General features: G+C 39.6%; 1 protein-coding gene across 1 annotated transcript; it reads left to right on the top strand.

Annotated features, from left to right (window-relative positions):
• Window positions 1–18: 18 nt before the first annotated feature.
• EHD4 (EH domain containing 4) lies at window positions 19–27,203 on the top strand. Its single transcript, XM_066321243.1, has 6 exons — window positions 19–324; window positions 8,062–8,238; window positions 12,541–12,638; window positions 16,833–17,245; window positions 20,026–20,190; window positions 22,648–27,203. The coding sequence occupies exons 1-6, from the start codon at window positions 89–91 to the stop codon at window positions 23,182–23,184; spliced, it is 1,626 nt and encodes a 541-aa protein (XP_066177340.1). The 5' UTR covers window positions 19–88; the 3' UTR covers window positions 23,185–27,203.
• Window positions 27,204–27,581: the final 378 nt, after the last annotated feature.

Below are 27,581 nucleotides of genomic sequence, written 5' to 3'. Positions count from 1 at the left end.
CTCTGGCCGGGGCTGGGGCGGGCCCGGGGCTGCGTGCGCGGCGGCGGCGGCGGCGGCGGCAGTGCGGCGGGACGGCGGCAGCGGCGGGATGTTCAGCTGGCTGGGGAAGCAGGGCGGCGGGCGGGAGCGCGGCGGCGGCGCCGATGTGGTGCAGACGGTGACCGGCGGGCTGCGGGACCTCTACCTCCGCAAGCTGCTGCCGCTGGAGGAGCACTACCGCTTCCATGAGTTCCACTCGCCCGCCCTGGAGGAGGCCGACTTCGAGAACAAGCCCATGGTGCTGCTGGTGGGGCAGTACAGCACCGGCAAGACCACCTTCATCCGGTAGGTGACCCCCGGCGTGCGCGGCCCCGCCCGGCGCCCTGCCGCCTCGGCCCCGCCGGCCGCTCGCTCGTCGCGGCTCATCCCCTGCCCCGGCTGGCGCTGCCCGCGGCAAATCCCTCCCACGCTCCGGCGGCGCTGCCCGTGCGGGGCCCAGCCGAGGCCGGGCAGGTGACGGGCGGCCGGAGACACTCCCGGCCAGCGGGGCTTCCCGGGAGCCTCCGTGCCGTGCGGGGCAGGGTGCGCTCCCGACCCTCTTACACGCTCTGTAGCTCGCCGCTTGCTTCCTCTTCAAGAGCATTACTCTGTTTCATGTTCTACTGAGAACGCGTAACCCCGTTCTCTACTTCCTCCTAGTGCTTTGAATCTCTATTTTATTTCAAAGGAAAACCGTGATAAAACCGACTGTAATGAGGGATCATTTAACCTGATCTCTTCCACTTTCTTTCTCAAAAGTAGCTTAATGCACAGATTGGACCTGATCATAGAATAGTATGATGAGAATCATCACGATTCTCATCTCTGGTGATGAGAATCATGATGAGAATTTTGGGCAAAAAACTCGTGGTATCTGGAAAGTCTTCCCTTCCATGTGCCTTTATTTTGATCAATTGCACCGAAGAAGCAGTGTCGCTACTAGGCAGCTTAACAGTGTTGTTCCTGTTGTAGTATCTTCTGTCTTCCCTGTATTCCTTATTTCTAAGTTTCTTAGTAACTCATTTTTAGGAAGCTGAAGCATATGTCAGATAAGCACAATACTACGAATCTGTACATATTTTGCATATGTTTGCGTTTTCCTCTCACATGCTCCTTACAAATCAGTCTAAGGTTTTGCCCAACTCTGCAAAAGACACTGAGGAGTTGCTTCGTTCACATTTTGACCTGGTTATTTTTGGAGTTCATTATAGTCCTTTTGTAAAATTTACAAACATTTATCTTTCAGTCCCAAAGATTACAGGCAGCCTTTCCATAATACTGTTTTCTTCTGGCAGTGCAAAATACCTACCTCCCCTCTGCACTGAAGAGCAATATTTACCTTTAATCACCTGAGAGCTTTTCAGATGTTTACAGAACTAATCATGTGTCTTTTCAGGTTTTACAACTAGCTAATTGAAAGCATGAGGTTGAACATGGTTTCTTTACTGATTATTACTGTATTCCCACAAACACATAAGGAGGTGTTGCTCAGAGGAATATTTTAAAAATAGAAATAGGGTTGTAATTACAAGAAAAGAAACCTAGTTTCAGGGTCTCCACAGACAGTCACAAGGCGGTATGTGGGAGAGGGGTTGTTGCGTTGGATTTTTCCAACATTTCTCTAGGCATACTCATTCATTTTCTTCATTAAAATTACAGTTGCCTTGTTAGTCTGTATATATTTCCAGATAAATGTTGTTACTTGGCTTGTGGGTTAAGGGATGGGGAGAGCACAGGTAATGCAGAGGGAGGCAGGATGGTCCCAAATATGTGCCCACCAGAACTTGTTCTGCCTGTCAGCAGCTTTGTTCTGTTATTTGCAATTCAGAGAAAACTCTGTGTCCTGCTCCTGAAAGAGTTTGCCTTGGTTGAGGACACAGGTTTTGATTTATGGACATTCAGCTTTTCTGTCCTTTAGAGCTACCCATATTTGATTGATGTACAAGTCAGTATTGTGCTTACAAACATTAATATTCCTTGCAGTGCCTTATGTGTATTTTTTCTACTGTTGCTTTTTGATTAACTTGTTATCACTGTAACAATGAAATAATGAGCAAAAGGGTTGATTGATACTAATGTACAGTCTGAATTAGAAAAGTCCTATACTTTATCACAGCTCCTGTGAGCTTTTTTTTTTAGCATTTGTCAGTCTTGGATGAAGATACCCAGACAATTTTGACAGATGAAGTTTTCAAAGATGCTTTCTCCTGTGTTTTATTAGAGCACCAACTTGATGCAAGAGGTGACTTCTATGTGCTGTGCCCTTCCTTTTACCCTCTTACCCCTTTCTGCTGTGCACATTTTAGGTAGCTTGTAGAGCAGTTTAATCTTGTACAAAGTATTGGAGAAGACAAGAATTGACTGTAGAGCCCAAATCTGTAGCAGAATATCTTTTATTGCTTCTAAAGGCTTTTACTATGATCAACATTCATTACCTCAGTGTTCTTTCTCTATAGCATAGATAATAAATTGGCTGAATCAGCATGAAAAAATGCTCCATTGAAGATGGGCAGCAACTTAGATAATAGTGTCACAGTGACTGTAACTCAAAGTCCAGTTTAGAGGAGGAAAAAAAGGGCAAAAAAAGAGAAGTTCATGTATACTGTGTGCAAGACTTAAAAGAAGACATGGGAAAATATTGTAGTGTCCAGGTCTACCAGAAAGAAAATTTCCCCTCTGGTGGGCTGAATCTCCCATGGAAAAATGTCATACCCTCTCAAGATTGTTATAATCCTATATTTATTATAGATTACTTTTCTTAGAATGGAGTAGCGCTATAGGGGATTTATTCCTCTAAACCTTTTAATAATCAAACACTATTTTAAGTCTTAAATAAATCATTAAAAACTACTTAAAATACTTTAAACTGCTTTTTGTTCTTGACTTCATAGGAGGGCATGTTAGGTCTACCTAAGTGTTTACTATTGGGTTTATGTGTGAACGTAACAATTTTGTTTAGCTGTCAGATATTCATTTGGGATTTACTTTGATTGAGACGTTATCGTGAGACCTTCACATTTTCATACCTCTGACACATCCATATCCACCCAGTTCCTTCCACGAAGTCTTAATGGAAAACACTGATGTACCAGTGACTAAGTGTCCCTGGGGATTGAGATATGCAAACAAACATTTCCAGGTTTCTTACAGCTCTTATGTTTTTTCACTCAATGCTGTTTATCCGCTTTGGCACTTGGAACAATGTGGTGAAACCAGTCATTTTTGCTGTCTAAGCTGTAGTGTGGTGATAGTTTTATTCATCTATTTGACAATGCCGACAAGTTTTATTCACGTATTTGACAATGCTGACAATTCAAACAAATACATCCAAATGTTAATGCTTGTCCAGTTGTGTTTAATGAAGTGGGAGTATGGTGACAGCCAGTTCTTATCTTACATGCTTGGCCTTGCAGCTTCTGTAATTTTCTTAATTTCTTGTTCCTGTTTTAGAAAAACAAGTGGGAAAAGGAGGGACAGGACAGGAGAATTGTACTGTATAAAAAAGAGATAGGAGGCAGTCAATGCAAATAGGTAGTTTCTTTCATTCTGTTTTGAAAATGTAGGAGGCCGATTTTTTTTTTAAGAACTTATCAACCTGAGACAAACCAGAAGTAAATTCCTCAGATTACCAGGCTGTGCTTTTACTTTGCTTGCAGGTATTACTCAGATGTTAAAAATGGTAAACTTCCTGCTATTTAACTCAGCCAGAGCTGACTTTTGTGAAAGCACCCTTTTGTATGCAAAATGTCTTGAGTCTGCAAGTAGCCTGCGATCACTTGTGCAGCTGCATCTATTTCTTTGAGAGGAGTGGGAGAAGTGGGAGGAAGGTCCCTCTTAATTTCTTTGGATGAAAGCTGTAACTTCTTCACTAGCTCTGCATGAAAGCTTTGAGTTATTTAGAGCAGAGTTCTTACACTAAAGCGGACATCTGCTAGTTTTACTGTGTTAAAAAAAAAAAAGGCGGAATATTTGGTGCAGTAATTAGTATGGAGGTGAGCAGCCCTGTAAAGGAGCCATGAGTTTATCTCCCAGTGCATCACAGGATGTCCCTGTTCAGTGCTGCTCTGTCCAGCTCACTTGCTTTAGTGCATTAGTGTGGCCTAGCTAATGCATTTAGACTTCACATGATAATGATTATCTTCAACTGTGAGTAATCTTTTCTATCTCTGGAACTTTGTAAACTAGTTTCCCATAGTCTGGCTATACATCTTGCAGAGGAACATAGATGAACGTTTATTGGCAAAGCTGAAAGGTTATAGCCCAGGTAAAAACAAAGAGAGAAGAATCAACAGGATGTCTGTTGTTTGATCTAGACTGTCTTTAGGGCATTGGCTATTTTTAAGCATTCTTCCTGTGAGCCTTTTTGAACTCCTCCTCTGCTGAAAATTCCTGAGAAGAGCATGTAGTTGTAGATGCTGAAAATCCATGTATTTCCCTGGGCTAATGTAACATTTGGTACAGAAACATTGGCAGCTTTTCACTTTTAAGGAGATCACTCCTACCTTTTGTATGGGTAAAAGTAAAAGTGTTCTTTCATGCTGAGAAGTGTGATACTGGGTGTTGTGGCTTAGTCCACCCCACAACTCCAGCCAAGCACCACAGAGCCACTCACACCCTGCACCGTGGGATGGCGGAGAGAATCAGAATGGTAGGAGTGAGAAAACTCATGGCTTGATATAATGACATTTTAGTAGGTACAGTAAAAGCATCATAGGCAAGGCAAAGCAAGGAAATCATTCACTACTTTCCCTGGGCAGGCAAGTATTCCCAGGAAAGCAGGGCTCTATCATATGTAACAGTGACTTGGGAAAGAGAAAGTGCTGTAATTCCAAGTGTCTCCTTCTTCTTTCTTTCCCTGTCTTTATATGCTAAGCACAATGCCATATGGTACAGGACATCCCTTGGGTCAGTTGGGATCAGCTGTCCCAGCTGTCTCCCCTCTTAACTCTTTGTCCATAGGGTGGGGTGAGGAGCAGAAAAGGCCGTGATCCTGTGTAAGTGCTGCTGAGCAGTAATGAAGACATCCCTGTATTGTCAACACTTTCCAGCACAGATCCAAAACACAGCCACATAGTAGCTATTGTCCCAGCCAAACCCATCACACTTGAGCACAGCCAGTGCTCAGGGAGAGGTTTATTTTAGTCTGTACTCACTCTTGATTTGCAATTGTAGCCAATCTTAATGGAAAATACCTGTGCTGCAAAGTGATCCCTGTGTCTGTTGAATAGTTGTACCAGGCAGAGCGCTGTGGCTGTTGGGTGGGGCTTGGTATTTGGAAGGAGGTCTTGCCTTCCTGGCTTGTTATCGCTATAAAAACCTGGTTTTTAATGCTGCCTTTATGACATCAACTTGGGAGTATCATTGCAGTTAAGTAGCATTTATTCTGGCTTAGTCATTTCCATAAATAGCTAATCTGAATTTGCACTATTGAGTTCAGAGCATGAAAAAGAGATGTTGGAAATCATGAAAGATACTCCATCCATATTTTTAACTCTTTACATGTGCAGCAAATTCATGAGCAGGTCATGAAATTACTTTTTTAGGCATATGAAAGACCATCACCACTGAATTTCCATAATCATGCTGTAGTTTATGAGTTTACAATAGATGGCACTTACCCTGTTACCTTGGAGGTGTCTGCTCCTGCATTTAGATCCCACCATGTAGTTTTCCTTGACCTGGTATGTGGGACTTCACTCTTGTGCATTTGATTCAGTGTATGTTCCTTATCATAACTGCTGCTCTTGGACCATCTTCTTCTATATGTTGTCTGTCACCTTATGAGTTGCTACTTCTGTCAGCGGAAGTCTGGGAATGACAATTTCTATCAAGAGAAGAGCTTATTTACAAGTCTCTCAGAGACCCTTTTTTTAAAAAAGAAGGACAAGGAGTAAAAGCAATGTTAGAAATAAAACATTTTATCATGGCAATTTAAAACCCTTATTTTAGAAGATAAAAGTATAATTGATACTTCAGAATCAAAGCCATGGATAACTGCAGTCTGGAAATTTTTAGTGGCTCCTGTGTTTGCCTTGGTGTCCTGTTTAAGAGAACTCTGGTCTGCAGATATTTTGTGAAGAAGTGGGAACACACTTTGGAGTTTCATGTGTTCTGCTGTTTGCCACAATATTTGAAAATCCTGGATTTCTAGGAAGGGTTCAACTGGTGACCAATTAAAGGAGTTTTATCTTAATTTCATTTAGATCATTTTATTATCTAATTTATACAGTGAGGGATCTCCTGCATTTTATAAGTCTGTGTGAGCAGAGAGGGTTTAGTGTTTTTTTCATTTGCTTTTGGAGAGTGGTCAATTTTATTTCCCTGTTACATTTATTACCCTGTGCATTGAGTACAGCTTATTCTAGAGATAAAATAGATTGACTTTGGCATGTTCTAGCATGATTGTTCTTATGTTCCTCCTTCTTCACAAGTTTTAGTATTGATATTTTTGCAGTTACTTTTTTTGAAAGCAGAAAGCTACAGGAAATCTCATGTAAATAACTGTGTATGTTCCCTGATCATAGATTGGGTTAGTTTGAGCCAGTTTGCGAATATGTAAACCAGTTTGAAATATGTAACATATATTTACTTCCTCAAATTCAGCTTCTATGCACTGGATCTATAAAGTTTGTGAATGCTTGGATACTTTATTTGAAGTCAGAGATTGTTCAGCAAGTATAGATACCATGTAAAATGCTTTTTGCAGCAAAAGCAGCCAGCAAGTCCTCTCAAATCAGTATTGATTTAAGAAATTATAGCAGAATAGGCATAGCACTGTTGGATTAAGTCCAGAATAAACCTTCATAAAAAGAGCAGTTTTAATATAAATTTAACAAAACTAGTGCTGTCATTGTATGCAGAACCACCATCTGTGCCTGAAGGAGAATTGTCATGTAAATCCAGTTTTGGTTATGTACACAATTAAATTGCACTTGATTAAAATTGTATTGGTTTGGGGTTTTTTTTTAAGAATTGCAGGGTGGCATTGGAAACACTTTGTTTTAGTCTTGAGCGCCAAGATGGTGCTGTTGTGACTGAGAATAATAACACTCGTGCTTTAAAGTTAAGCAGTGTTGTCTGTGTCTCTGTGAAGGATGGCAGTTGTCACAGAATGTGTGCTAGGGGGAGGTTTGCTCAAAGGGCTTGGGGCTGCTTTTACATCGCACTTGTAGTCCATGAAGGGATGCAGACAGGCTTTTTATGTAAATAAGTGCGCTGGTTCCATTAGGTTTTAATACTTAAATACACACTTAATTCATTTCAGACCCTGTTGTCTGGAAAGTCAAAGCTTGGCTCTCTGAGTATGTGCTGTCTGTCTTCTGTCAGTTGACTACTCAAAGGGAGGTATAAGATGGTTTCTGGTGGTATACCACTGCCTGACTTGATGCCTTTTGGAAGTACTTTACTCTTAGGCCTAAATTTCTGCAGATCTGACTTAGTCAACAATTAATTTATGATGTACAGGTCAAAAAAAAAAAAATTCCTCACTCCCAAGCAGATAAAATTTTATTGTCTCATAATGGTTCTCTTTGCCTCTGATAGGATGAGTTAAAGTTAGTGAAATCAAACCAAGTTGATTAAAGATCTGTCAGCCAGCTGAATCTGCTCACATGCAGCTTCAAACCATTCCATTTTTGTACCAGCAACACTGGCATAGGCTTGAAAACACTCAGAAAAGCAGACGTATTGTAGTGTAACCTACAGCACTCAGATCTTTGGTAGAAGCATCCACTTAAATGGTTGAGGTGCTACAGTTGAGGGAGTGCTTTCCACACTGTGTTTGTAAAGAGATTTACTTTATCCTTTTACCTAGATGTTGTGCAAGACTAATTCAGTTCTCTTCCTCCTTCCCCAGTTAACAGAAATAATAAAATGCAGGTAAATGTAATCTTGCTCTTATAGAATATGCATATCCTTGGGAATTTCCAAGTAAATTGTAGGTATTTGCTTTTGCCATGGATTCCAATCATTCATTCTTTCAGAATATTTAAGTATAAATATGGGTCTTGTGTATAAATGCATTTATGTATTTTCCACCTTCAGATACCTGCTTGAGCAAGACTTTCCAGGCATGCGGATTGGTCCAGAGCCTACCACAGATTCCTTTATTGCTGTAATGTATGGAGAAACAGAAGGAAATGTTCCTGGAAATGCCCTAGTTGTTGATCCTAAGAAGCCATTCCGGAAACTCGGCCGCTTTGGAAATGCGTTCCTGAACAGGTGAGATCATCTTGCTTTCTCTGTTCTGATGATTACACTTGAATTTTGGCATGTTGCAGCATGGAATAGATGTTCAAATACAAGCAGGAGTGATGGCAGTTCGGGTGAATTAAATAAAAAAGGCAGTACTAGGTAGGGTGGCATTATGATAGAGGTACTCAGTTATCTGAATAGAAAATAGTTGTTACAACCAATTCACAGAAAACTGTAGAAATGATCCACTGGGTGACTTGTTTGTGAGGCATGACACCAGGCAGAACTCAGGATAAGTTTATGCAAAACTTCTACTCAAACTGATAGGTTACTAACTAACCTGTTAAAAACTATCATTCAAAAAAAAAAGCAAACAACTATTTTCCCTTTGGTGTTGTCTTTCTCTTGTCTGCTGATTTCACTGGATATCTTGGGATAGCTATTTAAAATTTTGAGTTGCTGGGATATGTAAAAAGACCTAGAAGAATGGAAATCATTCGAATGTGCCCCATGGATAAAATAAAAACTCAAGCTGCTAAGTGTTTATTATCAACTACCTGGCTGTTCAGGTACTTCCATAGACCAGGGAGATAGTGTTAGCTTCTGCTGTGTATTTGTAAAAAGGGAAGAGATGTTCAGGGACTGTGAATATTTTGGTAGTAAACTTAAGCAGCATGCTAAATATTTCCAGTTGAAAGTTACTAATAACTCCGTTCTCATTGTCTGAGCAATCACCTTGTTTTCTTCCTGTATTTGATGGTAGCTTGACATGGAGGCCTCACTTTGCAAGCCAATTAATCTAAATTGGTTCTTTTTAACAATAAACTTTCCTGTTTGGCTGATAAATACTGGCGTGCGTGTTAAAAGTTCATCATGTACAATTTTATCTCTTGCTGTGCTTACTCAAAGAAGAAAGTTTATAGCTGCTTACAGTTGGCTTGGCTATCACTTCGCAGAGATAAGAATATGTGCTGTGGGAAGCTGTAGTCAAGTCCCATTGTAAGTAATTCTGAGATTATTGGCTAAATTCTGTCTTCCAGATCACTATTATGTTTCTCCCTTTCCTCGCCTTCGTGCTCTCTCTATAAAAAAATAATATAATACAAATTATATAAATTGTATTTTGCATAGCATTCAAATATTTGCACAGAACATTTAATAATGGTATGTGTTTGTTTGTACGAGTGGCGGTATAATTTTATGCCTCAGTCATCTAGCTAGTTGTGTCAGGTTCCAACTGTTAGGCAAGCAAGATCATGGGCTAGCTAAAAAGATGTACTTTCAAAGTAACTGACTAAATTATTCCAGTTCTTTTGGTGACTGTGGTATTGTTATATTGTAGTGCTGTGAGCACCCTTATCTTCCCCAACAGTCCCACTTATGTGTTAGTTATTCACTGGAAATCTAGGGGCTTATCTTTCCCTAGCATTTTTCAAAACTTACCGGCTCCTTTCTCTTTATGACTTCACTTAGATGAAACTGTCTTGGGCTTCAGTATCATTGAGTTCCTACTAGGTTACCTGTAATCATAGTACATATTTGACTTTGCTCCCCTCACCCCTATATTTTTTGAAGTTTTCCCACTCCTAGTGTTTTGTTTTATGGAGGAACTTAAGGCTATGAACACTTAGACTATGAAGTTGAGTGCCCTTTTCATCCAAGTGTAACAATCCAACTGACAGGAAACAGGGACTGAGGTAATGGAAAAAATGAAACAAACGAGAACACGGTATCACAATCAAGGCTTGTACTTAATAATTAGCTGCATTAATTTATTGATGTTACCTTGCTTTTGTCTTTTTCCATGACCCCTTCTAATTGTACCCTGTATCTCTCTGCTTGTGGGAGGTGTTCTTCTATTAACCTCTTACTTATCCTGTATACGTTTTAGAAAAGCTGGGGAGGAAATAGAAGGGGGACAGGACCCAGTGTGCCCTTCAGTACTGGTGAGGGAAGAATACTGCATTGTACCAGAAAAGCACATAAACAAATCAGTGCCGTTGAGAAGAAATGCATGGTCCTAGTCCATTTTGATGTGTCATAAGAAATTACAATCATCTCGTTCATACTGTTTTTGTAACACTGTTCTTTAAGTTCGTCATTCAGGTGGATATTATGTAGTTCTGTTTTTTATGATGCAGCACTTATATGACCTGCATGAAGTGGTATGCTAAGAAATAAGTCTCAGTGTGAAAAGAGATATTCAAATACCACTATCATTACAGTTTTAAGTTCTCTAAAATATTAGTTTGACGCAAGACTTTTAACCCATCCTTCATCTTTATCTTACGGACATATTCTAAAAGCTGACAGGCAGTTAATTCTGAGTTCATGCTTTTATTTCCTATGTGGTTACCATGTACTTTTCTCCTTCCATTGCCACTAATGACTACTGCAAAGATGGCAGTGTCTGCATTTCTGAGGCCTGTAATTCTCTATTTTCTCCCATGGTCCTTTCCAGCTGTCCCTGTTCGGGTGGTGCCTGAGTCAAGACACTGCTGTATTGTTGCTGTATTGTTCAGCTGGCATAATGGTGCCTTTCTTCCCATAAGATAGGTCTGGAAACATCTTGGTGATACTGAACAAGCACTGGGCTTTCTAAGGTTGAATGAGAGTAATAAGAAAAAATATCCATGAAAATCCAGTCTTCACACTTCCAAATTTATGCAAGCTGCTTTATGCTGTACATACTAGAGATATAAGTATTTTTGTCATGGTTCACGTGATTAAATGTATTTTTTTGTCACTTATGCACATTCACTGTGCTTCCATGGAATGTGTTTGCTTTGACATAAAAAAGGCTTTAGGTTTTGGCAAGTTTAAATAATGTGATTTTCTCAAATAGCACCTCACTGCTCTTTCAAAAATATTTCTTAAGCTAGTAGAAAATTAGCCCTAGTGGAAGAGTTGATATGAGGTAATTTCTACAGCTGGTGTCCCACTAAAATGAACAATAAGTTTTACATTATGTTTACATACCGTCAGGTTCTATCAGGTGTGGATGGCTGCTGTTTCCTTGTGCCCTTTGGGGTTTCAGGGAGAGACACAGGTGATGCTGCCATTTCTGTTTTAACCAAGAAGGCACGCTGTGTGCTTTTGTTAAAGGCTCTTTGCTACAAGGTCTCTTGCAGAGCAAGGTGAAGTGAGGTGCTAGGACTTCTTTTCTCCCCAATTTCGTTTGAATAATTTGTACTGTATGAAATAGCATCTAGACTTTGATATAGTTTACATTTTGTATCTGATATTTGACTGGCTGACTCAGATCATCCAAGGCCTTAAAGGTCTTGTTTGATCTTGGCACAGCTCTGATTTGCTGTCCGTGATACCTTGTTTTTTGAGGCAATGTGCTTTGTGAAGCCATAGGTTGATGTAGGGCAGCCGCATCTCGGAGCCTGAGGCTGCAGCTTAACCCTGTGTGGGGCAGCCTCACAGGAGGAGGGTGGCTAACTCTTTGTGCTAGTTAGTATCTTCAGCTGCTCCCTGATAAGAAGATTAAGCTCTTATGCAAATCTCTTAGATTGCAGATTGTGATGAAGGGCAGTGAGGTTCTTCAGTCATTAACTATCCCAGAAGCATCATTGTAGCTTGCATGTAACACACCAAGTGTTCTGCAGGGCTCTGAGTCCTCGTGAATTATTTATTTTTCCGTAATACCACCATTGAATTTGCCTCCTGTTGCTTAGGCAGGAGGTTATTGTTTAGAGCATACTGTGTGTAATTTGAACTCTTGCTTCTGGCAGTGTGATCGTTTTGGCTTTGTGGGAGAGTTTGTGAAAAAAATAGTGGTGTTTTTCACTGTTTCACCACTCTCCAGCTAAAGAGAGTAGTGGGTTAGGGACTAGGGATCACTCAAACACTGCTAAAGCAGGCAAGAGGGAGATGTGGTAGGAACTGGAACATAAACATATTGTCAGTATGGCTTTCTACTTGCTCCACTTTTCAGTCTTTGAATTTGGGCATAAGCTGGCGTACATGAAGATTTTTCTCTTGCGTGTACTGATTTTTGTCCTAGCAAAATGGTGGTTTGATGGAGTCTTTTTAATGTTGCGTTTAAAGCCCAAGTTGTTAGCTCTTGCAAAATTTGAATTCTTACCAGCACTTAGATGTACAGTTTTACAAGGTTTCCCTGTGTTTCCTTTATGAGAAGCTCTTTTCATAATTTTTCTTAAACATGTATGGTTGCAAAACAGAGCGGTTTTGCCAGGATTCTGAAACTTTCTTGAACATCACTTGAGTCTTCCTAAAATCATATCTATAATGGGGAGCTCTCAAGCGACAGTCTGTGAGCTAGAGCTGTTGTTAATGGATTTTCTTCCTCCTTTCCTGCAGGTTCATGTGTTCTCAGCTACCAAATGAGGTCCTGAAGAGCATCAGTATCATTGACAGCCCTGGCATTCTCTCTGGAGAGAAGCAGCGCATCAGTAGAGGTGAGTTGCAGAGCTTTAGAGTAACCAAGCTCACTGAATTTTTTCTACTCTACTGGACAAATCAACAGCCTGATCTTTGGGGAGCCTGTTTTAGTGGTACTGTATGGTGGTCTGTCCCACACTTTTGTACTGCAAGCCCTGTACAACCCATGCTTTAAGGCTGGATGTTGGCTTTGGGATTTTTTCTCTTGAAAGCTGGTGGGGGTTGGTATTTCTGTCATCCTGCTGCTATGGCTGCAAATGGCTACAGTTGCATGGTCTGTTGACTAATTAGTGCTTTGTCACTCCTGAGAAAAAGCCTTGTTTTCATAATTTTAATTGCATTCCATGAAGTTATAATGACTCTTATATACTACTGAAGTTCATGAATGAAGAAATATTTCATAATAGCTGTAGGTTGGTCATGTCTGAAAAATTTGGGGGTGGGCCTATAAATAAGGTGGGTGTTTTGTGGGCACAGTTGCTAGAGCTGCTTCTTCAGGTTGCTCAGTCATACCATAATATAATGCAGTCAAAAGAGGAAGTCAAATGGTAGAAGGAGAAAGAGCAAATGAGATTATTTTTAATAATATGAAAATTCTGCAGAGAACTGAGCACTGTTTATCAAGCTGTTTTAAACATTAGCCTGTCTTGAGAAACTGTTTAAACAGAACAGTATAATGTAAACAACTCTTTTCCTTGCATTCTTCAGCTGCATTAAAGTGCATGTCATTTTTCTGTGGAGTTGTAAATGGTAGTGGTGCAGGGTGTGGCTTATTCTGCCCTCTGTTTTCAGACATTTGCTTAGAAATGGAAACTTGTGTTTCATGTCTCTGTCACAGGAAATAAGCAATTCTTTAACATATCACACCTGAGATTTTTTGAGGAAATCCTGGTACCAGCACAATATATGGCAGCTGTGGATCAATAGTCTTTATAATAAACTGACAGAATAAGGGACTAACTTCTCAGGACTATAATCTAAATTATGCTTACCTAGTAAACTGGTCTACCAGATGCTTCTGGATTCTTTGTTCAGTGATGTTTTGTCCTCTATATTACTCATAGTCATGTAAAGCATTCATCATGGGGAAAGTGTTGGACTTTCCTTTATGTGATGTGTTGGTGAAGTAGTAGAGATGAGCAGCATGAGAGATCTGCATCTTTGCAGGGAAAAGCTTGAATGTTGTGGAACCAAAAAGAAAACAAATACTGTGCGTTGGAACTCTGATTTTAGACAGAAAAAAATTGAGTATATAACTAATAATCATTAGTTTTATAATAATTATAATTAATGATTATAATAAAATAATCATTTTAGTCCTGAAAAAATCTGCTCGTAGAATGTCCACAAAATATTTAGATCCCCAAAAATCGGTGTTGGTCTGCTTCTCCATTGCAGATTCCAGCTCCCTTTTTCCTCCTCAAGTTAAAACTACGTGCATCTTACCCCTTTTTTGCTTGTTAAATCAAGAGTTTGCTTGTTAATCAATGTGTTTGGCAGCATTCAAGTATCTGTAATAGTATGGAAGCGAGCATGTAATAAGCAGAAAATGAGAGTATCATACTATTATGCCACTGAAAAACTGAGCAGTTGTGTAACCAAATCCAACACCACTGGTAATGCTGTGGAAGTCTCAGACTTCCAAGTACAGGACAGAGTTGTGTTTCACTCCAGGTTATGTTTCACTGTGGTAGTACTGTGTTGTCTGAAGGACCATGAATCTTCACTACCATCTAGAATTGTGATTTAACAAAACATGACTCTTTTCCCCTTATTGCTCAGAAACTCCTTATCCTGATGGTATGTGCCTTATCAATTATTATAACCTAGCTGGCCTGCCCTTTGATATGATGGACTTTCACCTAAGTTGATGTAGCTCAGTGATTACCTCAAACTCTTACCTGTTTCACAGGCTTTAACTTGATTAGATTGCATTTCATTAATTTTTTCCATGTGTTAAAGATTGTCTTAAATGGGTGCCTTGTCACAGTTCTTTGATCCAAGTGTGTTTCTCCTGTATGCTGTTAGGTTTAATTATGTTTAAAGTGTGGTTCTACCAAATAGGAGGTTTTGGGAATTGGTTTTAGAGCACCGTTCTCTCAGTGTCCCAGGCTTTGAGGGCAGGTTAAATAAAGGTTTCATATACTTAGGCATCAGCATACAAGAAGTTATCTACAAGTGCCTAGGCATTTATTGCATGCACATATTCCACACTATCATGATTAGAAATTACTACACTCAACCTTGGCTGAAACACCGCATAGTCAGATACGTTTCCTGTAAATGGCTTTTGGGCTGCTTATGCAGTTTGCATATAGGTGGTTTTTGTGGAACACAAACTTGACTTGTCCTGTGACGCTGCACACAGCAAGGTTTGTCTGACAGGCTTCCTGAAGGAGTCAGTCTGACTTAAACATATTTATACTCTAAGTCCAATTTAGTATGTTTTGAAGTTTGAGTTGCTTTGATGACTTTCTAATTTATTGTGTGCAAATGTAAGCGTGGTTGTATAAGATGTTTTCTGCTATCCCTGAATGTGTCCCTGTCAGGCAGGATTCTGCTTTCTAGAAGTTTACTTTGTGTCTAACATTTGTAAGCTGCAACTTTTTGTATTTAAAATGTTTGATGAAAGAATAACATTACAGGGCCTCAGTGTAAGACTTTGTATCTTTGCTGTTGGTGGTTTTTTCCCCGTCTCACTAGCTACTGCTTAACTATTTTCCTATGAATGAATGTAACATCTGTATAATACTAAAATTTGACAGGTATCACTAGGAGTAAGTTGAAGCCTTCTGAGACCAAAAGTGTACTCAAATACTAACTTTCATTTTAACACGCAGGAAAACAGTAAAGGAACTATGTAAAATTAGAGGACATGCACTATTTCCCAGCATGCTCTATTTTTAACTCTGGAAAGCATCCAGGCCACAGATGAAGGAGCTGATTTCTTGAAGGGTCAAAAATATACACAGAGGGCACCATTCAAAGATGTCTCAAGACACACCTTTCCCGCTCCTGTTGTCAGCAGGAGGATGTGCCAGAAGCTTCCTGCCTGTCAGTTCAGGGACAGTGTAAGTGGCTGTAGGAGAATGTGCAGATGTCTGCCAGCATTGTCCCCTGGTCAGACAATGCCTGTCCCTGTTCTGCTTCTGCAGCATCACTGGTGATGTTCACGCCCTTGCAGACAGAAATGTCTGTGTAGTCTGCAAGATTTGAAAGGCAAAATAAGTGTCTGGCAGGATGTAGGGAGGAACCTCTTTTAGGAAGGGAGGGGGTGTTTCATTCATGATTGAGTGATGTGAAGGCAAGTGTTTCAAAAAATAGGGGAAAGGAGTTCAGGGGAAAATAGATACTGTTTTTTTTTAAAAAGCAAAAAGCTCACAGTACGTACTTTGCTGTTCCTTACTCATACTAGATGAGTCACATCATGCCAAACCCAAAGCTGCATCACCAGTGGTGACTCTGCGGATTAGATGTGTCACTTCTGAGTAGGGAGTTCCTGAATCCTGTTTGCTGTGTGGATTAGGTACCAGCTGAACCTGTAAAAAGCATTTAGATGGGTGCTATGAATAGCTTTCCTTTATAACATGATAAAGCTTGTTTCAGGTGATCAGAAAGGTCACTGCTCATGTTCTGTAACCTGCCATGCCCTCAAAGCCATCAGCAATGCAGTCACTACTTGTAAATTGTACTTCTTAGTCTGCTGGGGCAAAAATAACAGCAAGTGTTGCAATGTAAGGAGAGATGAGTATGAAAAGGGTTTTAAAATCCAAATACTTCTGGTTGCTGACTTGCACTGGAATGCTGCACTTACACCATTTACCTTGTTAATTCAGATAAGCAATGCTATCAAAGTGACTAGTATTGGCAATGATGAAGGGAGATTGTGATCAGAGCCCCACAAACAAAAAGTCCTGTTTAGGACAGTCCTGGGGGCTGTGCTGGAACTAGATTCCTGGAAAGAGGCAAATGTGGGTGTGAGACAGAAAAAAATGGCAGTGATAAAAAACAAAAGGTGGTAATAGCAGCACTGGTCCAAGGAAATGCAGGATACAGTTATCTTGACTTTGCTGTCCACCGACACTGTCCTCCTGAGTAATATATTTCCTTTTTGTCCCCAGGTAGAGGCTGTTACCCTCTTGTTCTCTATCCCCAGCCCTACCTTCTCCAAGACTCACCTTTCGAATGGTAACAGTGTGTTCTTCCTTCAGGCTACGACTTCTGCCAAGTCCTCCAGTGGTTTGCTGAGAGGGTTGACCGAATCATCCTCCTTTTTGATGCCCATAAGCTGGATATATCTGATGAGTTTTCGGAGGCCATTAAGTCGTTCCGGGGCCAGGATGACAAGATTCGAGTGGTGCTTAACAAGGCTGACCAAGTGGACACACAGCAGCTGATGAGGGTCTACGGTGCACTGATGTGGTCCCTGGGCAAGGTGATCGACACGCCGGAGGTGCTGCGGGTCTACATCGGCTCCTTCTGGGCCCATCCTCTGCGGAACACGGACAACCGGAGGCTCTTTGAGGCCGAGGCGCAGGATCTCTTCAAGGATATCCAGAGTCTGCCGCAGAAGGCTGCTGTGAGGAAACTCAATGATCTCATTAAAAGGGCAAGGCTTGCGAAGGTAAGAAAACAAAATTGAATGAGCAGTCTCTGCTGCTCTCAGCGTGTCCTTTCTTAACCTTCCCAGTTTTTCTCTTGCTGTAAATTGTGTCTTTTTAGTGGAGTTTTTAATGTTGGATTGAATTGTCACTTTTTCAAGGAAAAGATAGTCACTTGGGGAGAAAGCTATTGGTAGCAGACAGGAACTCTAATTTCCTGTGCAGTTGTCAAACAAAATGCATTTTCCTTGAAACACATTTTAATGTGAACTTCTAATCAAAAATTAAGAGAACTTGCAATTCCATTGGCATATGAATAGTTGTTTGGGGGTGTGTACCACTTCCTTTGTTGGCTTATTTAACTTTTTGAATATGAAGACAGACTTTCGTGGTTTTTTGGTGGGGTTATTTTTTGGGGCTGGAGGCGGGGCTGTTTGTTTGGGAATATTTTTGTGGCCTGAGCTTTAGGGCACTCTGTAGAAGTTGCTTGTTTGAAAATTCCATTTAAAATCACAATGGTGTTGTGTTAAAAGTTGCTCTTTTCCCAGAGCAGCCTCAGATCCAGTCTGTTTTGTAAATGTTGGCAGCATTTTTCTCATTTGTTACAATCGTTTTGGTGTTGAGGGAGTGTCAGTCAAGTAATTTTTAGATATTTTTATGAAATGTAAAATAAAAATGGATAAAGGCAAATACAGAATGCAGTGCTCTTAGGAATATGCTAGACAGTCACGGAAGAGGAATAAACTGTTTATCTGCAGGAAAGCAGCAATGTAATCCAGTGTAATTTTTCTGCCTTCCAAACTGTTCTCATAGTACTAACAGTGAAAAATCACTTTTTACAGCATTCAGTGTAGGGTTTCTTTTACCCTGTTTCTGTGCTACCTTCTTCTTAATGTTTTCTAAAGTACTTACAGTAACTAGAAAAACTAGAAACAAAGGAAATTCTTAACATGCTGTCAAATTTGGGCATTAGACTTTTTTTTTTTTTTTTTTTTTTTTGGTGTTGTTTTTCCTTAGGTCCTGTGACTCACTATCCCATTTTGAAGATGGGGACTGTTCTTATCTACAAGAAACACATGTGCATACTGGCAGACCTTAGGCCACGTAGAATACACATGTGAAACTGTTAGCGCTTATGAATTATAAACATACTCTTCTGGGTTTGATAGAAATACTATTTTAGACATAAGATCCATAAAATTACTTACAATTGTTTACAAATACTCTGAAAAATACCCTTATTGAATCCATTCTGTATTTCTGGAGAAATACTCATATCTGTACTCTTTAAAAATTTTCATGGATTTTTGCTTCTTTATGCTGGAGTTTTTTCTCCTCTATAGAAATGTAAATTTATTTGCCATTAAAATGCATACACTCTTTTTAGATATAAGGAAGTGTTGCTGTGTCAAAGTTATGAACTTAAGATGTCCGCATAAAAACTGGCTACATCATTTTTCTTTCAAAAGCAAAGTTTTTTTTCTGTTTCCTCCTTAACAAGTAAGAAAATGAATGGGAGAGCAATTGCCATGTGCAGACTGTGTAAGGTTTGTGTAGAATGCTATAATACACATTTTGTCGTGGTTTGGTAGGTAATTAAGTATTATACAATGCCAAAGCAATCACTTGTTTTACTGATGCTTTTTAATGGTAGTTTGTCTTCCTCCAGTCTTCAAAATTTCACCTGTTTATTGCTCAACAGTTTGATAGACATACCTAATTTTTAACTCTTTCTCTCTGTGTGTGAAAATTTTAAGTAACTTCTGTTTTGTGGACAGCTACATTCTTTTCTAATGAACAAGGACCTCAGTTATGTAAAGACATCCTGTTGTGGAGGTCATTTGTCTGCCATGGTCCTGGCCAGGTCAGAGCTTAGGAGAGCAGTTTGGTAAACATCAAATCATGGTAGCCATTCATTACTCCTAAGAGAAGGCTCTGCCCTGGTGCCTTCCCTGTTGTGTGCAAAATGAGTATCAATGTCCACACGATGAGCTGGATAGGTGAACTCACCTCAGTCGGGAAGTGCAACTACTGTTTCTGTTCTGGAGCCGATCACATGCTCTGTGGCCAAGTAGATCCTTTTGGTGGGGAAAGCTGGTGGGAGAGTGGCAAGGGGGAAGAGATGAGTGGTTCAATTAGAGGCATAAGGAAGGTGGGCAGGATGCTTTTTTTGATGGCAACACAAGAATCAATGTGTTTAAAGACATCCTAAATTAATGTCTTTCCCTATAAGCTAGAAAGGCTCAGCTTCTCTACCTAGAGCTTCACAAGGCAGCCATGGCATACTGCTCCCATTGGAGCTGGCTGCTCTATCATCTGCATAGGTGGCTGCATATAGACTACAGGTACTCACTTTTCTGTGAGTAAATAGATAGGAATGCAATATCACTTCAAATAGATAGCCCTGCCACTTGGGTTACTGGAGGAATTGTCCCATTGATTCTCACAATGGGTGGTGAGGCAAATGAGTTACAGATCATATGGATGGACCAGTCTGGCTGGAGCTCTGTGAATAGTGTCAGGAGGTAGGGTTTGGGGTCCTGCTTTTTCTCTTGCTGTTGGTCCTCATAGAATGCATTCTCCTTAAAAGAGCAAGTGTGCATCTGTATTTCTTTGAAATGTGTTCCCTTTCTCTCTGCCCCTCAAAGAAATGCTGAAAGCAGCAACAGCTAATAATAACTAACTAATAGCTAACTGTTCATGTGAACACACAGTTCCAGAAACAGTAGTTGATAATATCTTTTCTGGTTTTTTGTTTTTGTCGGTAAACAGTAGTTTTGATTTCAGTTTTACTTCTTTTTAGGTTCATGCTTATATCATCAGCTATCTGAAAAAAGAGATGCCCTCTGTATTTGGGAAAGAGAACAAGAAGAAAGAACTGATCAACAAGTTGCCAGAGATCTACATCCAGCTGCAAAGGGAACACCATATTTCAGCAGGGGACTTCCCTGAAGTCAAGAAAATGCAGGTAAGATGGTAGATTACCATTTCACTGAAATAACTCTTAAGTGTATAGCAGGATTGCCAAATTGGAAAAGGTAGAACAGAGTATCTCAGCATTGCAGCTTAGGGTCTTTGGCAGTAGAGCAGTTGAAATGACAGTCATTTGACTGATAGGACATTAGAGTGACTTGGAAGTGGTACAGACCAAAAAATAATGGTAACTTGCTTAGAGAGCATTCACTGATACAGGCCTACATAAAGAATATGAAGGTAAGGAATCTGACCTTCTGTCCTTTTAGTCAGTACTTTGTCTCTCCTGGCAGAAAGTACTAAAGGCTTTGTGCAAATAAAATGGCAGTGAACACTCACAGGTTAAGGGTCTTCTTATTTTGAATCCTAAATGTGGTTATATTTATCATTTTTGTAATGTATCAAATATTTGTGTAGGTGAAGATATCCTTAGTCATAAGTTCGTTTTTACTCTACTCTGCTCCTGTTTTTACTGGTCGTGTTGCCTAGTGAGTAATAAAGGCAGTGTGTTACTTGAAAAGTTCAGCTTAAAACCTCTTGCCTCTAAAAATAGTATTTTGCTTTTTTCCTGTCCTGTTAAGATTGTATTCTGTGAAGGAGAGAGAAGTTCTTGCTTTATACTCACAACTAATTTTTAAATACATTTTGTCTCTTCCTCTTTTGGACTTTCTGCAGTCTTTCAGCCAACTTTTTGTCACGTTCTTGCCTATTTTTTTCTGTTCTCTGATTTGAGATGAACTGCTTAGAAAATATCCTAGGGAAAAACAACTAATGTTGTGTTAGCAGTGATTTCAAGTATCAGTTGGCAATTTTTGTGTCTCAGATCATAGGCTTCTTAAATGGCCTTTGAATTAGAGGGCAATTCAGCTTGAAAGCTGAAGAACAAGAGATCAGGAGCCTGCAGCTTGCTCTGACCATGGGCTAGTCGTGAGTGTGATGGAGGATGTTTTCCAGATGAATCATTCTGACAGTATATGTGGTACACTTGCACAGCTAATCATCAGGAGTGATGATTGGCTGATTATCTATGGGAAGGCACAAGTTTCTTTCATTAACTAAAATATTTAACCTGGGAATCAGCTATTGGCATGAGATAGCAAATTATAAATGAAGCACGAGATGTATTTTAGCTAAATTTGCACAGGCAGGATTGTTGGAAGGGTTTCATGAGTTAGGCTTTGAAAGGGGATTTTGTGGCAAAAATTGACTCTCTCTTCTCTTGCTGCTTTTGTTTGTAATGCAGAATGAGAAATCTGAATATTGAAACAAAATTTGAATAAAACTCTTTCAAACTTACAGTACATGTCAGTTAAGCCTCAGCAGCAGATGGCAGCAAATATATGCAGGAGAGATCAATCACCTCTGTAATGAGCAAAATTGTGAGAAAGCAAAAGTGTGTGAAAACAAAATTGTGTCAAAACAGATAGCAAGTTGACCTTTGCTTCCTGAGATTTATTGCACTATATAAATTTATTCTGTTCGGGTGCAGTAAATCAGGTGATTGAACCTGAACAGAGCTGTTGCTTGACTGGTTTTACCCCATGCTCCAGGTTTCTTGGCTTCATGTCATGATCATTTTGATACGTATAGAAGAAGCTCTTTGAGGTGATAGATGGGGTTTGTTAAAGCAATTTAACATCATTTAACAGAAGAAGGGAGGTGGTAGTAGTGGTGATGTTTGGGTTTTTTTAACCTTTTCTACTGTAACTTTCTCTCCCTGGCAAGAATTTTGCATTTAGAAAAAAAATAATAATTGCCTAAAGCATTTTTAGTTTTCCTATGCTGTGGAGTAAAACATGCTTGGGCTTGTGTTGGAATAGTACATATCACCTAGGTAAACATCTCACTGGTGTTAGTAGAAAGAAAACTTCACAAATTCTGCAGAGACCATCTGACTTCATGAGTTCTGGCAGTACTGCTATAAAACACTGCTGCTGTTACCTCAACTCAGCTTTTCTTTATTGATAAAGGACACTTCTTCCTGACCTAACAACAACCAAGAAGTCTAATCTATAAAATCAGATCATTCCTGCAAACATTTGATTTTATTTTTAACTTTAAGCATTTGCATAAGTGCTAGCAAGACTGAGGACTTTCTTGCATGCTTTCTTTGATGTTTGGAAAAAAATCATCAAATGGAAAGTTGCTGGGTAACATTTATCAACTGTTGTGGTTTTATCCACTGCACTTTGAAAATTGTATTGCAAATGTAATTTAATAGACAAACTCATACACTGTTACAAAATTGTCTTAGTGTGTTTGATCAAATATAGTGGTTGTATGGTTCATATGTGTCACCTTCTCCTTCAAGAGGAGTTTAAACTATAGAAACAGCTTTGAAAGATACTTATTTTAATTGAATTGCTACTTGATTATTTTAATTTGAAGCCCATTCTTTAAACTTTTAAGTGTATTGGAATTGTTTTTAACTACTGTCACTTGTCATTCACAGGAGCAGTTGGAGAATTGTGACTTCACTAAATTTCATTCTTTGAAACCAAAGCTAATTGAAACTGTGGATAACATGCTGGCCAACAAAATCGCCTCCCTGATGAACCTAATCAGACAGGAAGAGAGCAACATGCCCACAGAGATGGTACACGGTGGAGCATTTGATGGCACCATGGCAGGACCTTTTGGCCATGGATACGGGGAAGGTGCTAAGGAAGGGGCTGATGAAGAGGAGTGGGTTGTTGCCAAAGATAAACCTGCTTACGATGAGATTTTCTACACTCTGTCACCAATCAATGGCAAAATATCTGGGATTAGTGCAAAGAAGGAGATGGTGACTTCTAAACTACCCAATAGCGTCTTGGGGAAGATCTGGAAACTTGCAGACTGTGATGGCGATGGGATGTTGGATGATGAAGAATTTGCATTAGCAAAACATCTCATCAAGATTAAACTGGATGGATATGAACTGCCTGGCACGCTCCCTTCCCACCTGGTGCCACCGTCTCACAGGAAACCTTTCCAGACAGCAGAATGAACAATGCAAAGAGAAGAGTGAGGATTTTGAAAATCCCACAGGAAATGTGTTGAAAATACCAAAATTTGAAGTTAAGCTTAGATCCTTAAACCTCACAGCACATTTCATGCACGCTGAAGTTATGAGCGTGGCAGCAGGGAAACATTGGTGTCGCTGTCCCTGCTGACCTTCACTCAGACATGCTTATCACAAGTGCCTTATAATAGCTCTGTCATAAGGTGAAAATGTTTTTGTAGCCCTGTGTCCATGTCTTGCTGCTGTTGCAACCATAAAGCAGAAAAGACCATACATAAAAATTGCTGACCTTCACGAAATCTAAATACTTATCAACCCTAAGTGTCTCCAAACCATTCTAAATAGCACACTGAAGCTCAAAATGTTAAATTCACCTGCCTATGCAAGGAATATTTAGATGCTAAAAATGTACTTAAGCCATTGAGTGAATGTTAGCATCTCTATAGTCTAGGAAAAGGCTGGTATAAAAGGAAATTCTTTTTTTTTCTTTTTATTATTTAATTGGAGTTAGAAAAAGAATGTGGAGTTAGAAAAAGATTGATGAGGACAGTCTTGTAAATGCTCAGAATATGAGCAAACTTGTTTTAAAACTTTAGAATCTAGCTGGAACTGCAAAATACTAAAATTATTTTTTGATCTGTCATTGTGTCTTATCTGAAGAACATCTTCTTCAGTTTTATGCAGCACTATATATTCAGTATTATCATTAGAAGAACTGAGATCTCCTTTGTTTCCTGGATTTATAATTTTATTTGCGGTTTAAGCTTAGCTCCTCTGCAGACAATGAATCTCTGAATGGTTCAAAGTGACAGCAGAATGGTTTCTTAAGCTAAAAACCCCATGTTTGCATTGAAATTAAGCCTCACTTTCTGTTCAGAAAAGGTATATTGCTCAAAGTCAACCTCTTCAAAGCACATCAGATTGTCTTGGGGTATTTTCATTGGTATTTAATTTCTATTTACAGCTGATTATACAGTTATGTCTGTTTATTCTTTAATATATAATATATTTAAGAGAAGTACATGGGCAACATGTAGCTGACAACCACAAAAGAGATGAAATTCCCATGGTGGCAGATTTGAAGGATGGGGAGGCTAACAGGAACTGTTACATTGACTGTAATAAATTATAGACTCATTCCTCCAGATATTACTCCTTTATTGAAAATAATCCATGAAAGGAATGGATGCTTAGTAAACATTTATTTCCCAACAACACACAATCGAAGTTGAACATGCTGTCTGCTTACAACTGATTTTTTTCAGTACCTTAAAAGAAGACAAGTCTTTGGCCTTGTGAACTTGGGTCTTTCAGGGAGGGCCAGTTCTTTCCTAAAATCAAATTTGGCAGTTGGTTCTGGTCTGTGTGTATGAGCAGGAATTGACTCATATTCCATTTGTTATAGAAAAGACCCTACATATCAAAGGTACTGTAGTTTTGAGCACTTTTTTGTTACGTCTCAGTACATGACAGCAGTAATGCCTTCTGAAACAGAGCAAGCCAAAAAGTGCTTTAACATCCTTGCAATAGGGGTGGGGAGGGAAATAGTTTGGGTATTGTCTCCCAGTTAAGGTTTTAGTCACACTTCCATGTGCGGTTTTGTGGGTGATCTAAGAAAAGCTTCTTTTTTCAAATCATATATTTGTAGGTTGTCAGGTTTAATACTTCACATCTTTCTGGACCTCTCATCTTTCCGCATCTGTTCTATTCTGAGGTGCAATTTCCATGAACTTTGTCAGGGCTCTTCCATGGGGAAACAATGATGCTATTTTAAGTAATGGCAGAACACCACTTCTACCTTGCCAGGTTTCTGGGCCTGTATCAAGGACTTAATTTTTTTTTTTTAAATCCTTATGTGTTTTCCCTGTCATTCAAGCATACCAACTTCATTTTTGTTAGACCTAAATTAGGAGCCAAATTAACCTTAGTGCATCCCTGTGCACTTCAGTAAAGCTGTGAAACTTTATGCTGAGTCTACCTGTGTGACTGTACATCTGCAGAGTAGCTATTTCCTATGTAATTTATTTTTGATTGAAGAAAAAATAGTCTATAGATATTGCAGGTGTCAAGAAAAAGAAAAAGGCTGCAGAAGTAGTACCGTGTGTTTGTTTGTGGGTAGTGTCTGCAGTCAGTACCACTTTATACACTACTGACCAGTTTAATACTAGTGAGTGGCTTGATCAGGAAAGCCACCAGGGGAAAGAATGCAAGCTAGTGTATTGTGACTACTGTAGTGTAGGCAAAGCTGAGAGATCTGGGAAGCAGCTGATCTTCTGACTCTGCCTTACCTCACTTTGCAGCAGCACAGGGCTGCAGGGATGGACTCATGCTTGAGTTCCCACCACATGTAGCTTCCAGGGGTGATGCTCCAGATATATTGGAGCCATGTGATCCCATGCCATATCCTCCTTCAGTGAGAAGAGCAGGATAGTTTCTGTGGTTTTATTTTGTTTTTCTAGTTTCGTTGGTAGTAAAATAGAGAACACAGTCTTTTCCTCAGTCTCTGTGACAATATGCTAACTTGGTCTTAAGGCAGACGAATTGAAATACATCATTTGGATAAGTTAAAATATTTTGCCTAGATGGGGTTGTAGTATGTTTCTTTGTGTTCCTGTAGAATTTGGAAGATGAATGCATGAAGCATGTATAGGAGTAGAGGTGGATTTTCTCTGGCTGTCTGGAGAAATAGAAGTGTTTCACAGTCAGTATCCACAGCTACATAAATATATTTCTAGGTATGTGGTACAGTGAACTGGCATCACAACTTAGGTGATAGGAATAAAGTACATTTCATGTGAAAAAAATGCAGTTTCTTGCACAACTAAACTGAGGGAGTAGGTTGCTGTTGCTCAGGGGAGGAATCTCTTCTCACTACGTCCTTGCAGGTCCATAGACCTCCCCCATTTGCCTTTCTGGCTGTCTGCAAGCCCATTCAGTTAAACCACACACAACTGTTAGGATTATGTTCTGTGGAGTTAGTGAAGGTGTGTGTTAAAAGCATGAGGAATGAGTAGGATTGCCTTCTCTCAGGATAGTGTGCTCTAAGTAGTTGTTGGTAAGAGCAGTATGAGGTAATCTCTGGTGTTCAGTTTGTCACTTATGTCTGCTGAATAAAGGTGAAGATGTTGGATTGGTTGGACATTTTATGCCTAGGATTCTAGTAACGTTTTCTGCAGGATCATTCAAAGCTGTCTGTAACTCTTCCTGGGAAATCTGTGCCCACTGATGTAACCTACTGTCTTAAACTAAAGCAGAAACTGCTGCTTATCTTTTCTCCAACTATTCCACAACACAGTTTTAATTTGCAACCCTAGTTCTATTCCTTCAGAAATTGTGGGCTTTTGTTGTAGATTGAAGCTGAAAATGAAGGGCTACTGTTCATAATAACCACAGTTCAGGACACTGAGAGACTTAAAGGCTATGACAGCTTGAAATTGGAGAGTTCACAAAGATTTTAAGTCAGGGTGAGGTCCCAGTTGTTAATTGGCTGTGGTGTGAATTCATGTGGAACCTGGTCTCAAAGCAACACATATGTGGTCCCTGACTTTCAACACTGTTTTTTGCCAGCACTTGAAATGCACCCTCTTTTTCTTTCTGTCACTTCCTTCCCTTCACAATGTGCACTTGTTTTGGTGGCTCTTGAAATTGTTGGATCTCAAGCAGAGTTTGAAGTGTATGGTTTGATGGATATGTGTAACTTAGCACTGAGAGAATGATCATGAACTTCATTTTCTATTTCACATGCTCATCTTTTCTAATATTTTTGTTAAACACTGTTTTCACTTAAAAGGCACTCTTGATTTTTGAGGGAAGGCTTGATCTGTGCAGTGTGCTTCAGTTTGTCCAACTAGGCAAGCAGAGTTGTAAGTTCATTATTGTTGCACTTTCATTACACAGTAAATTCTTTACAGATACTGTAATATATTTTAATCTGCTTTGTAATCATTTTTAGAAAGCACTGATAAAAAATTGCTGATTTAATAAACTAATATTGAACTACCTGAGATTTTGGGTTGTGTGCTTCTTTCTGGAAAATAATCTTTCAGTGATTGGAATTTTGTAATCCTGCAACTTAAGAGTCATAGGCAGAGTTGTTATTTGGCAAGCTGCTGATTTTCCCACCTCAGTTTATGTATCCATAATAGGTTCTGGCTATTTCTTTTCTGTGCCCTTGAACATGTTGCTGAAATTACTGCTTGTGCCAAGGCTTGATTCCAGAATTAAATTTATCTGTAAAGAATGTTAAAAACTCCCACAAACCTCCAGCACCTCTCTGTAATTACCATGTTATACCAGAATGTAATTTTGGAGCTTCCTAATGTCTAAATGTGGAAGCTTTGTAAAGTCCAAGTGTGGAACATAAGTCTACAACTTCCTCTGTG

The sequence above is a fragment of the Sylvia atricapilla genome, chromosome 6 (assembly GCF_009819655.1).
Source record: "Sylvia atricapilla isolate bSylAtr1 chromosome 6, bSylAtr1.pri, whole genome shotgun sequence".
Lineage (NCBI taxonomy): Eukaryota > Metazoa > Chordata > Aves > Passeriformes > Sylviidae > Sylvia > Sylvia atricapilla.
The sequence above is the reverse complement of the archived record's forward strand: the minus strand, read 5'-3'. Positions and strand labels throughout refer to the sequence as shown.

Coding starts and splice junctions, on each gene's coding strand:
- EHD4 (XM_066321243.1), top strand. CDS start 89: ATGTTCAGCTGGCTGGGGAAGCAGGGCGGCGGGCGGGAGCGCGGCGGC. Junction 8,239..12,540: donor GGAAATGCGTTCCTGAACAG/GTGAGATCATCT, acceptor CCTTTCCTGCAG/GTTCATGTGTTCTCAGCTAC. Junction 20,191..22,647: donor CTGAAGTCAAGAAAATGCAG/GTAAGATGGTAG, acceptor TGTCATTCACAG/GAGCAGTTGGAGAATTGTGA.